The sequence below is a fragment of the Macaca thibetana genome, chromosome 3 (genome assembly GCF_024542745.1).
Source record: "Macaca thibetana thibetana isolate TM-01 chromosome 3, ASM2454274v1, whole genome shotgun sequence".
Taxonomy (NCBI): Eukaryota; Metazoa; Chordata; class Mammalia; order Primates; family Cercopithecidae; genus Macaca; species Macaca thibetana.
This window is the reverse complement of record NC_065580.1, coordinates 7,952,677-7,966,011: the sequence shown is the minus strand read 5'-3', so window position 1 is coordinate 7,966,011 and position 13,335 is coordinate 7,952,677. Positions and strand designations below refer to the sequence as shown.

At 55.2% G+C, this 13,335-nt stretch overlaps 2 protein-coding genes across 8 annotated transcripts in view; both read right to left on the bottom strand.

The window, feature by feature from the left end:
• Positions 1–10,996, bottom strand: part of ABCF2 (ATP binding cassette subfamily F member 2) — a 196,276-nt gene extending 185,280 nt beyond the window's left edge. Inside the window, exon 1 of the mRNA XM_050785846.1 lies at positions 10,968–10,996. The gene's annotated coding sequence lies outside the window, so the exon portion shown is untranslated. The remainder of the gene's footprint in view (positions 1–10,967) is intronic.
• The window catches only part of WDR86 (WD repeat domain 86), a 36,042-nt gene extending 23,295 nt beyond the window's left edge, over positions 1–12,747 (bottom strand). For 6 of the 7 annotated variants that reach the window (XR_007724558.1, XR_007724559.1, XM_050785869.1 and 3 more), the window contains exon 1: positions 11,199–12,281. Coding sequence is in view for 4 of the 7 variants with exons in the window: in XM_050785869.1 (XP_050641826.1) it covers positions 11,199–11,757 (559 nt within the window). In the remaining 3 variants the exon portion in view is untranslated. The other variant, XR_007724560.1, reaches the window with a different exon arrangement.
• Positions 12,748–13,335: the final 588 nt, after the last annotated feature.

The following is a 13,335-nucleotide window of genomic DNA, read 5'->3' as shown; positions in this document are numbered from 1 at the left end:
TGAGCATACTGGGGATGAGCATACTGGGGATGAGCATAGTGGGGATGAGCATAGTGGGGATGAGCATAGTGGGGATGAGCATAGTGGGGATGAGCATAGTGGGGATGAGCATAGTGGGGATGAGCATAGTGGGGATGAGCATATGGGGATGAGCATACTGGGGATGAGCATACTGGGGATGAGCATACTGGGGATGAGCATAGGGGATGAGCATACTGGGGATGAGCATACTGGGGGGATGAGCATACTGGGGATGAGCATACTGGGGATGAGCATAGTGGGGATGAGCATACTGGGGATGAGCATACTGGGGATGAGCATAGTGGGGATGAGCATACTGGGGATGAGCATACTGGGGATGAGCATAGTGGGGATGAGCATAGTGGGGATGAGCATACTGGGGATGAGCATACTGGGGATGAGCATATGGGGATGAGCATACTGGGGATGAGCATACTGGGGATGAGCATAGTGGGGATGAGCATAGTGGGGATGAGCATACTGGGGATGAGCATACTGGGGATGAGCATAGTGGGGATGAGCATACTGGGGATGAGCATACTGGGGATGAGCATACTGGGGATGAGCACAGTGGGGATGAGCATAGTGGGGATGAGCATAGTGGGGATGGGGATGAGCATAGTGGGGATGAGCATACTGGGGATGAGCATAGTGGGGATGAGCATACTGGGGATGAGCACAGTGGGGATGAGCATACTGGGGATGAGCATACTGGGGATGAGCATAGTGGGGATGCATAGTGGGGATGAGCATAGTGGGGATGAGCATAGTGGGGATGAGCATAGTGGGGATGAGCATAGTGGGGATGAGCATAGTGGGGATGAGCATAGTGGGATGAGCATAGTGGGGATGAGCATAGTGGGGATGAGCATATGGGGTGAGAGCATAGTGGGGATGAGCATACTGGGGATGAGCATACTGGGGGATGAGCTGGGGATGAGCATACTGGGGATGAGCATACTGGGGATGAGCATAGTGGGGATGAGCATACTGGGGATGAGCATACTGGGGATGAGCATGGGGATGAGCATAGTGGGGATGAGCATAGTGGGGATGAGCATAGTGGGGATGAGCATAGTGGGGATGAGCATACTGGGGATGAGCATACTGGGGATGAGCATAGTGGGGATGAGCATAGTGGGGATGAGCATACTGGGGGGCATGGGGATGATACTGGGGATGAGCATAGGGGATGAGCATAGTGGGGATGAGCATAGTGGGGATGAGCATAGTGGGGATGAGCATACTGGGGATGAGCATAGTGGGGATGAGCATGGGGATGAGCATAGTGGGGATGAGCATACTGGGGATGAGCATAGTGGGGATGAGCATACTGGGGATGAGCATACTGGGGATGAGCATAGTGGGGATGAGCATACTGGGGATGAGCATAGTGGGGATGAGCATACTGGGGATGAGCATAGTGGGGATGAGCATATGGGGATGAGCATACTGGGGATGAGCATAGTGGGGATGAGCATACTGGGGATGAGCATAGTGGGGATGAGCATAGTGGGGATGAGCATGGAGATGAGCATACTGGGGATGAGCATACAGTGGGGATGAGCATACTGGGGATGAGCATAGTGGGGATGAGCATACTGGGGATGAGCATAGTGGGGATGAGCATAGTGGGGATGAGCATATGGGGATGAGCATAGTGGGGATGAGCATACTGGGGATGAGCATACTGGGGATGAGCATACTGGGGATGAGCATGGGGATGAGCATAGTGGGGATGAGCATAGTGGGGATGAGCATAGTGGGGATGAGCATACTGGGGATGAGCATACTGGGGATGAGCATACTGGGGATGAGCATGGGGATGAGCATACTGGGGATGAGCATACTGGGGATGAGCATAGTGGGGATGAGCATACTGGGGATGAGCATAGTGGGGATGAGCATACTGGGGATGAGCATAGTGGGGATGAGCATACTGGGGATGAGCATACTGGGGATGAGCATACTGGGGATGAGCATAGTGGGGATGAGCATATGGGGGATGCATAGTGGGGATGAGCATACTGGGGATGAGCATACTGGGGATGAGCATACTGGGGATGAGCACAGTGGGGATGAGCATACTGGGGATGAGCACAGTGGGGATGAGCATACTGGGGATGAGCATAGTGGGGATGAGCATACTGGGGATGAGCATAGTGGGGATGAGCATAGTGGGGATGAGCATAGTGGGGATGAGCATACTGGGGATGAGCATACTGGGGATGAGCATACTGGGGATGAGCATAGTGGGGATGAGCATACTGGGGATGAGCATACTGGGGATGAGCATAGTGGGGATGAGCATACTGGGGATGAGCATACTGGGGATGAGCATACTGGGGATGAGCATAGTGGGGATGAGCATAGTGGGGATGAGCATACTGGGGATGAGCATAGTGGGGATGAGCATACTGGGGATGACTGGGGATGAGCATAGTGGGGATGAGCATACTGGGGATGAGCATAGTGGGGATGAGCATACTGGGGATGAGCATAGTGGGGATGAGCATACTGGGGATGAGCATACTGGGGATGAGCATAGTGGGGATGAGCATACTGGGGATGAGCATACTGGGGATGAGCATAGTGGGGATGAGCATACTGGGGATGAGCATAGTGGGGATGAGGGATGAGCATACTGGGGATGAGCATAGTGGGGATGAGCATAGTGGGGATGAGCATACTGGGGATGAGCACTGGGGATGAGCATACTGGGGATGAGCATAGTGGGGGAGCATACTGGGGGATGAGCATAGTGGGGATGAGCATACTGGGGATGAGCATAGTGGGGATGAGCATACTGGGGATGAGCATACTGGGGATGAGCATAGTGGGGATGAGCATACTGGGGATGAGCATAGTGGGATGAGCATACTGGGGATGAGCATAGTGGGGATGAGCATAGATGAGCATAGTGGGGATGAGCATAGTGGGGATGAGCATTGGGGATGAGCATACTGGGGATGAGCATATGGGGATGAGCATAGTGGGGATGAGCATAGTGGGGATGAGCATACTGGGGATGAGCATACTGGGGATGAGCATACTGGGGATGAGCATACTGGGGAAGAGCATACTGGGGATGCCAGCTGCTGCTTTTCTTCTGGGAACAATGTTTGGAAAGGGAAGAAAGCAGGATGTAGAGAGTGTTTGAAACAAGCTGGAGTCAATTAGCATTTGTTTTGTTTTGTGTTTTTTTGAGACAGAGTCTCACTCTGACACAAGGCTGGAGTACAGTGGTGCGATCTGGGCTCACTGCAACCTCTGCCTCCCGGGTTCAAGTGATTCTCCTGCCTCAGCCTCCTGAGTAGCTGGGATTACAGGCGCCCGCTGCTACACCGGGCTAATTATTTGTATTTTTAGTAGAGATGGGTTTTCGCCATGTTGACCAGGCTGGTCTCGAACTCCTGACCTCAAGTGATCCTCCTGCCTCGGCCTCCCAAAGTGCTGGGATTACAGGTGTGAGCCACCGTGCCCAGCCCTCAACTCATCCTTTTTAAAGAATGACTTCAGTCTGAGTGATTCTCAGGAAGCATGGGGTACCAGTGAGGCAGGACAGATAGTCAGGGAAGTAGCCATGTCCTCAGGATGCAGCAACCATGGCGACTGCGCTGTCAACACAGTAAGCCCCAGGATTCGCATGGCAGGCAGGCTCATTCAAGCAAAGCTGTCTCCAGTAGGGACTTCCCCTGTAGAGAGCACGTGCACTTTGATTTTTACCTGTCCTCAGAGTGACACTCTGCTCATTACAATAGTAAAAACACAGCCCTGCATGGAGATGTAAGAGGCCAGTGAGACATGTGACGTATGAACAGGGATGCACAGCCACTGTGCATGTGCACACAGAACATGCTTCCCAGCAACCCCCTTCCCCACCTGCTCACGAATAATCAGGTAAGACTCCGAAAAAGGGATCCTTCCTCCAGCCGGTCTTTGCTGTCTCATCCTCATGGGCAGCCCACCCTGACTCCCCTCTCGGGGCATTCTGTCTATTCTGCACCTAACTTTCAGGGTATTCTTCCTCCTGTGCAATACATTGCTCTATGCTGCATCTCCTTTGCTGTGTCTCGTTTCAATTCTTTTAAACTAAGAAGACAAGAACTGAGGTTTCACAGCAGCCATCAGCAGCAGGAGCAATCCATGGGTACTCGCCTGCACCTTAAACCCTGTTTCCTTGGCTTCCACTTTTGCCTTCCTCCCTCATCTCCTTCCCTCCTCATTCTTTATCATCTTCTTTTAGTCTTTTTCAAACCTTTCAGCTTTTGCATTCCACGTTTCCTCACCTGGGATGGGGACAGTGCCTGCCTCACGGGATGTAGCGCAGACTGAGGATAGAGGCAGCCGCAGAGGGAACGGCGCATGTTCACTATTTTTCTTACACTGGGGAGAGATACTGTGGTAGGCAGAACGACGGCCCCAAGACACCAGGTCCTAATCCCTGGAACCTGTCAATGTGACCTTACTTGGAAAGGGGTCTTTGTGGATGTGACGAGGTTAAGGACCTTGACTGAGGAGATTTTCCTAGATTATCCAGGTGGGCGCTGAATACAACCACAGTGCCTGAGCACTGGGGACCAGGAAGAGGGTGACTCGGTGTCTGTAGGGAGAACAGCGGCTGGGAGAGCAGGCATGCAGGGCTGGCTCCACGGGGCGCCTCCAGGCCAGAGTCTGAGTGCTTAGCAGATGGCTGATGAGGCCAGAATGGAGGGCCAAGAGTGAAGGGCCGTGCCACGATGTCTGGGGTCCCAGCACCTGAGCTACCCCACCGGCTGGCTGGGACTCTATCTCATGGGTGCAGTTAGATAGCTTGACTATTGCCCTGGCTGCCAGATCAATGTTCATGCCTCAGGCATTGCTTAGCAGCCCTGGGGGCCCTCAGGGTCTCTGATGCTAGTAGGGCCTTCCCTTCAGGTAAAGATGGTGTGTACACAGTTGTCCCCCAATACCCATCAAGGATTAGTTCCAGGATCCCCTGCAGATACCAAACTCCGCAACGCTCAGGTCCCTGTGGTGTGGCATTTGCCCATAACCTATGCAATCCTCCCGCATACTTTAATTCATCTCTAGGTTACTTATGACAGCCACTGCCATGCCTACACATCACTTCACTCATGTGGATTCAACGTAGTACTCGGTGAGCAGCGAAGCCAAATTTTGCTTTTTGGAGGCTTGTGGAGTTTTTTTTTCTTCCTGGATGTTTTTCATCTGTGGTTGGATGAACCCACAGGTGCAGAACGTGTTGGACAGGAAGGCCCAACTGGATTTGAGGAACTCAGGGACCAGGAAGTCAAATCAAAAGACTGTTAGAACTAAGAGCCATTTTACAGATGAGACAATGGACGAATTCAAACATCCACACATTTGGGGGAATGTACTGATTACACTAAGAATGTTGATAGAATTTTAAAATTTCATTTAGACAGCTGGTATTGGGTAGACAGGGATTTAAAATTCCTGGGTAGTTTCGAGCCAATTCACATCCACCCCTTCCCCCGACCCCCTGAGTTTAAGTTCAGTTACTCTTGGAAAAACGCAACGTCCTGAGTTCTAAGAAACATAATTTAACAAAAAAGTTTTCCCGTCTCCCTGGAGGGCATATACCAGGCTGCTAAGAAAACAATGCACGGATTAAGTCAACATTTGAAGAAACTGCAGATTCTGTTTCCTTTAAAATACATGTCGGCTTAAACATTGAGGGCAATGTGTTTGCCAAAACACAGGCTAGATTTTTGCCAACCCCAGAGGGTTTATAAAATATTTTAAGATTGTCAATAAACTTTCCCTGGGAACAGATCCGTCCCACCCTCCCTGCTGCCACCAGCAGGGCTCAGCAGAGAGATCCAGGCTGGAGACACCCAGGATAGAAAGGCGGTCAAGGTGTGCTGTGGGCATTCAGGTGCCGGGCACCCGCCTAAGGATCCTGTGGGGCTGATGCCAAGCCCAGCTGCTCCCGCCCCATCTCAGTCACAGGAAGGTGAAGTGCAGGAGTGAGTCGTATGTTAAGTCAAGAAAAGCACTTAAAAGCCAATGGCAGCTAGTGAGCTGTGGCATCTATACGTGGTGGAACTAAAGCCTGAAGCCAGAGATGCTGAAGACCTGAAATGAGGGATCACTTTCTGATGTGTGTAAGGAATAAAGGATGTATGCAGATGATGGCAAATTGATAAGAATGTAAATACATACAAAGATTGAAGAAAACAGGCAATGATGAAGGTTAAAAAAACCCTCCATTTCTGAACTGGGCCAGGCTGCCCTGATGCCCGCTGCCCTGATGCCCTCTGCCCTCTGCCCTGTGGCAGAGCCTGGCACTGAGCCAGCAGAGGCCCACAGCGGTCAGGGTTCTGCTGTGGATAGGCTCTTCCCCTGGGTTTCCAAGCAGTCACCCGCATCTGAACACACACCCAAGTGAGTCACGGGTCAGAGCCGGGCCAACAGAGCATGTCCCCAACCCCAATCCCCATGTTCCACAGAATACTAACCAGGCCTCCACTGACCCAGGCCTGCGGGATCACCCTAGCACGGAGGACACGGACCCAGGCCTGCCACCCCTGGAGCTGAGGCCCTCACCCCAACGAGGCACCCACCCCAACCCCGCGGACCCCAGGACCGAAGAGGGAAGGCGTTGGGGAGGGCGGGTTCATCGTACCTCCAGGGGCTGCAGGGATTGTGCAGAATAAGCAAAAAAGCCAAACTAAAAATAAATATTTCTGAAGGGATGAAGAATGCAGATAAGATGCAGTTATTATGTTCAAAGAACATGCTGAGGCCGATAGTTTTCTGCCAAGGTAGCGCCTGCACACCCTGAGGACTCACTGGAAGTTGCAAGTCAAACTGCTCCCTCCCTCACCACCCCATGCAGGAAAAGCAGCTCAGAGCTTCAGACCTGGTGGTGGCAGGTCTCCGCTGGCGGTGGGCTGCAGTGGGCCTGTTGCCCCAGACTTGCATGGAAGCTGTGTCTCCCTTCCCTGTGTCCCAGCTTCAGACAACGGACTGGACAGCTGCCCTGGTGGCCACACGGGGCAGGGATGGCACTGCTGACCTGGCTTACTCCAGCCCTTGTAGCACAAGGGGTTATTTTCACTTGGGAAAGCCCCACTGAGCCTGCCGTCCAGGACTGAGCCTTCCTCTGCTCCCCAATCCCCCTCTTTTCCACCCTGCCCCCACCAACTACATGAATCCACAGTGGGCTCACTCTTATCTAAGACTCCCACTGGGTTAGATAAAAGGGAGCCCACCGTGGGTTCGGACAAGTGGGAGCTGCAGGTGGAGACTCTAGGTCAGGATACGTTCCCTTTCCCCAGCTCCGACCCTGCAGGGCTCCCTCAGACTGGCTGTGGCCATCCAACCTGGAAGGAAGCCCTCTCAGCTGTTTCTAGGATGCAGCGGCTGCATCCCGGACTCAGGCCCAGAAGAGGTGGCAGCCTTGCTGGTCTGAGCCACAGTCACTCTGGTTCTTCTATGCTCCACCTGCATTTTGCAGAGTGTCCCTTTATTAAACTCTCCTGTTAGAATCCAGTTTTGAGGGTGCTGGGACCCTGAGGCAGGTGACATCTGGGCCCAGAAGCACCGACAGTATGGCTGAAATGGACACTGAAGTGGCCACCAGAGACTTGTAGCAAATCTCCAAGGCCCCACTTTGAACCAAGACCTATGCAGCTTGGCTTTCTGGACTTCTCCGGTGGGAGCGGTCACTTGCCCCCAAGCCGTGTGAGGCTGCTGTAGCTCTTGTTACTGGTGTGCTCCAGGCCTCCTTCAGCCCAGTCTTCTCCGCCACTGCTCTCCTGCCAGGTTTCACAGGGAATCTCCTAAACCACAGGCTCCCAGCAAATGGGAATGTGCGGTTGTACCCAGGAAATGAAACACAATCCCCGCCCCCTCATGTTAGAAGCCGAGGAAGCGAGTGGGACAGCCACAGTGGGCTGCCACCTTCAGGCTGAGTCCCCTACTCAACTGGAACAGGATAGGATAGGCACCACCATTTTGGAAAATGCCACTCATCTCACCAAACCAACAAAGTGCCCCCAAGTAAGGAGATACCCAATGAATAAACCTGAAAAAGAGGGGGTCAGGGATAAGCACGTGGCAAGTAATTCTTCTCTTTGCAGAGTAATTGCAATGAAGCCTTTTTCACTGTGAGCCAGCCCCTGACTGCCCCTGCTGCCATGAACACAGCCAGAGGTCTCCAGAGGAAAGACCTCTAGAGAGGTCTTAGGAGTCGCCAGCCCCAGCCGCTCTGCCCAAGAAATCCAGGACTGGCCAACCACAGGCTCCTGTGGGCCAGAGCTGTGCAAGGACCAGGAAGGAGCCGGAGTGGAAAGATCTAGATTTAGAGTGAGGACGCTTCTAGGGATGGGGCCACCACAGACCAACCGTGTGGTCCGGACACAACTTCCCCTGCAGTGGCATCTGGGGTAAGAGAAGCGCCATGCAGTCTTCAGAAGCCCTCTCTGCCACAGACCAGCTGCGGCACCCTGGATGAGTCCTGCAACCGCACCGCGCCTCCGGGGATGTTGGCGACAGCACCCACCCCATTGTCGGTGGTATCTAGAAAACAACGGGAATGCCGCGTGTGCTGCTAAGGAATCTGCACCTCCCACTCTCCTCTGTAAACTGGTGTCAATCCCACCCGCCTCAGTGTCGTGAGGATTATCATTACACAATAACAAAGCACAGAGATGTGTATTTATAAAATATGGGGCACTAAACAAATGTTAAGACGTTTTAATATTTCACTGATACAAAAAAAAATCCTGTGGGAGAAAGGAACTGGCAAGACCTTGCTCTCCTTGGGGGTCCACACCAAAGGACTGTCACACACTCGCGATGACTCTTACAAGTTGAGTGTATCAGCAGAATCTCAGGATACAGAAAGATGACCTCTGTCCCCGTCCTTGAAAATTTCTGAAATGTCAACCCATATAATAGCAAAAATAATCCTAGCAAAATGGGCTGCAGTTCTTTCATTCCAGTTTCCTGCTTGAGTGGGGACAGCCCTGCCCTCAATTAGGGCAGAAGATCGGGCACCCTCCCTGGAAAGCGAGTGTAAGTACCTCAAGGGGACAAGCAGCCGTGAGGGTCACCAAAGTGGGTGTGAAGGAAGGAAGCGCAGGTGCCAGGCACAGAGCTGGGCAGGAGGGTAGGCCCTGGAGGCTTGGTGAGGCTCCAGAGCTGCCATGGGGGCAAAGCCAAGGACCCACCAGGCCACAGGCAGTCTGGCAAAGCCTGGACCCCCACTGGGGAGAAAACCCACCTAATGAGCTGGGCTCCCACAATCCATCATCCCCAGCCCAGGGGCTCCCGGGGCCAGCTGTGCATAAGAACCACCCAAAAGCTTGTTAGAAATGCCAATTCTAGGCTGGGCGCAGTGGCTCACACCTGTAATCTCAGCACTTTGGAAGGCCAAGGCTGGTGGATCACCTGAGGTCAGGAGTTCAAGACCAGCCTGGCCAGCACGATGAAGCCCCAAGTCTAATAAAAATACAAAAAAATTAGCCAGGCATGGTGGCGAGCGCCTGTAATCCCAGCTACTCAGGAGGCTGAGGCAGGAGAAAGGCAGGAGAATCGCTTGAACCCAGGAGGCGGAGGTTGCAGGGTACCAAGATCATGCCACTGCACTCCAGCCTGGGCAACAAGAGTGAAACTCCATCTCAAACAACAACAACAAGAAACGCCAATTCTACAGCTCTATTCACGGAGGACTGCATCACTGGATCCCAGGCCTGGGGATCCGCATTTCAGAAACACCACCCACCCCTCTACTCCCAATACAGTCTTATGTTTGGGAGCAATGCCAACTGGACTTAACATCTCTAAAAGACCTCACATTTTCCGTTCCTGGTTGCATGCCTGTAAGTGTGTGTGGCTGTTTGGGGGCGATGTGGTTAGTTTGTGGCCACCTCTCCATTATCCACACCAACTCCCAAGTAACCGGTAATCCAAAAGTCATCCCTGTTGGGTTTGAAATATCTACCCTATTTTTTTTTTTTTTGAGACAGAGTCTGGCTCTGTCACCCAGGCTGGAGTGCAATGGCGCTATCTCAGCTCCCTGCAACCTCCGCCTCCTGGGTTCAAATGATTCTCCTGCTTCTGTCTCTCCAGTAGCTGGAATACAGGCGCCCCCCACCACGCCCGGCTAATTCTTTGTATTTTTATTAGACACAGGGTTTCATCATGTTGGCCAGGCTGGTCTCAAACTCCTGACCTCCGGTGATCCACCCGCCTTTGCCTCCCAAAGTGCTGGGATTACAAGTGTGAGCCACCACACCTGGTCAACTGCTCTTATTTAAAACCATCAGTATCAGGATTAGCCAATATTGGGGCTAATATCCTAGCTAAGTTGGAAGGCCTGAGAGAGGTCACAGAGAGTTCACTGATGATGACGATGGAAAAGCCGGCGGTGATCAAGAACTACCCACAACAGAAAGCCTCCCGGCTCATCCACTGCATGTGCTACCTGGGCGGTAGGAGGGTCAGAGCTGAAAGGACCTCACAGTGCACAGGACAGGTCCAGGAGAGTGAACCCGAGGCACACTGACCTCCTGGATGAGTACAGGACACAAATAGAAATCAACAGGCATGCAGGCGGGGTTTACAGCAATGAGAGGGCTCAGACTGCCATCTACCCCTCACTGGCTGTGCGACCTGGACAAATTCCTTAACTCCCAGCCTGCTTCCATGTCTGTATGTGGGGTAACATAGTGTGACGACGGCACACTTCTCCGCACCGCTGGCTCTTAACAAGCCCCTATTATTACTACGATAGTCGTCAACAGGAAATGCCAGAAGAGCACAATTGGCCACAAAGAGGCCACAAAACACCTAGAGACAAGGGAAGGTTTGCTTAGAAGGGGTATATGTTTAACGTTTTGTTTGTTAACATTGTTGTCAAGGGAGATTTCCTGACGCTGGTCGACAAATGATCTTCGCCTTTGTAGCGGACGCCCCCCGGCCGCACCCTGCTCTGCACCCGCACTCCACCCCCGGACCTCACCCTGCCCTGCCGAGAGCTCAATAGCCAGATGGTGGGCCCAGACAAACGCTCTTCCGCGAGTGTGCGGGGATGAGCGGGGCTGGACTTCTAGAAAGGGATCTGCGGGCGCAGGAGCTGGGGTCCGCGGTCTGGGGCCGGTGAGCGACGGCGAAGAGGGCAGGGAGGGGGTGGGAGGGTCTACCTTGCAGGAGCGCGCAGCACTGGCCGTCGGCGGTGCTCCAGAGCCGGGCCGTGCCGTCCTCGCTGCCCGTCAGCAGGCGCTGCCCGTCGGGGCTCAGGCTCAGCCAGTTGATGCCCCCGCGGTGGTCCGCGCAGACCTTCAGGACCGACCCTCCGCCTCCCATCCCGCTGGCCCGGCGGGGGACAAGAAAGAGCTGCGCCCCGCTAGGAAGGGGCGCTCCGGAGTCCGCGCGGCGTCTCCGTACGGCAGCGGCCCGCGGCCATCGCGGGGAACTGGGACGCCGACTCCTGGGGAGGCATGTGTCGAGGGTGAAGGACCCTAGCTCCTCGCTGCCTCCAGCCTCTGGGCCCGCGAACCCAGGGCGCTGCGGGGGTCGGCCCACTCCGGACCCCCGCCCTGGGTAGAGCCGTCCTGGGAGCGCTGGCAGAGAGCACCTCCTTCCCGGCACCGCTCGGAGGACCCACACCCCACCCGGCGAGCCAGGCAGCGGCGTCTCGGGTGCACAAGGAGCCCCCAGCCTCCTCTCGCGCCCACGGGGCGGGGGCGGGGAGAGGAACATGGGAAGCCGAACGCCCCGCGCCCTCCCCGGCCGAGCGCGGAACAATAAGGTCCAGCCTGGCTCCTCCTCAGAGACCACCCCTCACCCGATCCCCTCCCACTTCTCGGGCTGCGCCCCAGCCCCCATCCCGCGCGCCCGCAGCCTACCCCACCCCCTCGACCCCCGCCGTCACTGCGCGGATCCCGGGGACGGCTCCACGTGAGACCCTCCCAGCTGTCAGGGCTGCGCCTCTGGGCTCTGCCTCTGCCACCTCCGCCGCTGCCGCCTGGGTCCCCTGAGCCTAGGCCCGGGACGAGGGAGAAGGAGGCGGACAAAGGGTCCGGGTGGGGAGAACCGCGCGCCAGGAACTCATTTGGGGCGCAGCTCCACCGACCCCTCGGCTGCTCGCCTCCACCAGGCAAGCCAGGTCCTCCTATGCTCTGAGCCCTAAGGATCCTGCCCGAGGGACTCTCGGGGACTTGGGGACGGTCCCCCGATGGAAGGTGCGACAGGGAAAGCCCCGAGTCCGCCCTCCCTGGGAAATCACGTGCACACCCCGGATTCTACTTTGGTCCGGCCGGAGTGGGGATGGGGTGCGAGCCGCTGACGAGCCGCTGACGGGTCGGTGGAGCCGGGATGTCAAGTTCATCTTCCAGCCGCCGCGAGCTCCCTCGGCCTGGCGCATCTCTGATGGCCCCCAGGGTCGGCCTGAGCCCTCCTGGAGTGCCTGGCGGCTGGTTTCCATTAGGGCAGTTCCGGCGCCGACTTCGCTGGGGGCGGGGAAGGTGACCCCCCCCACTCGGATCCCCCAGGTCCTAAAGGTAGCAGGATTTCCAGAACTCTCCAGGGCTCTCTCAAGAGCCTGGGGGAGCAAGGCAAGGAAGGGGCGTCTTTGGCGAGCCAGCCCGCAACGGGACGACCAGCCCTGCACGCTCTGCTCTATGCAGACTCCAAAAGGAAGCCCCGTCGTGGGGTCTCCCAGGGCCTTGGGTCTTTTATGCCTTGAGTGGCCTAACCAGAGAAATACGTTGTTTTCCCTCAAAACTTGTAAATCTGCTGGCGCCCCAGCTTAAGGAGCGTGGCCCTTCCTTAGCAGGTGACGGAGAGGGGGCCAGTGGAGAAGCGTTAGGGCGAGATTTGGGGTCATCCAGCCAAAGAGAGGGAGGCCGAATGGAGAGACGTTCTCAGGAGGTGGAAGCTTCAGAATTTGGATGCCTGCGAGAGGGAGAGGACAGGGAGCCTCTCTTGTGCTGAGAGGCTGGGTAGACGGTTTTGTCCCCTACGGGCTGATCACGAGTTCCTCTTAGGAACCAGTGAACCTCAGGGGGCCATTGCACATCCAGGTGTGAACTGCGGTGTGGCCCCCAGGTGAGGACAGACAGGGTGTGGTGGGGTCTTGGGCAGGCCCTGCGCTGCAGCCCTTGGGGAAGGTGAGTGTGAGGACCACGGAGGCTGGGAGGGTTTATCTGGAGAAGTGCCAGAGGAAACCCAAAGTTTCTTGGCAGAGGAGCCAAGGAGACCCAGGCATCCACTCTTTTGGAGACTAAGAGGGGAGGGGTTTGAAAGCAGTTTGGAAGCTGGGGACAGACGGTAGGTTGG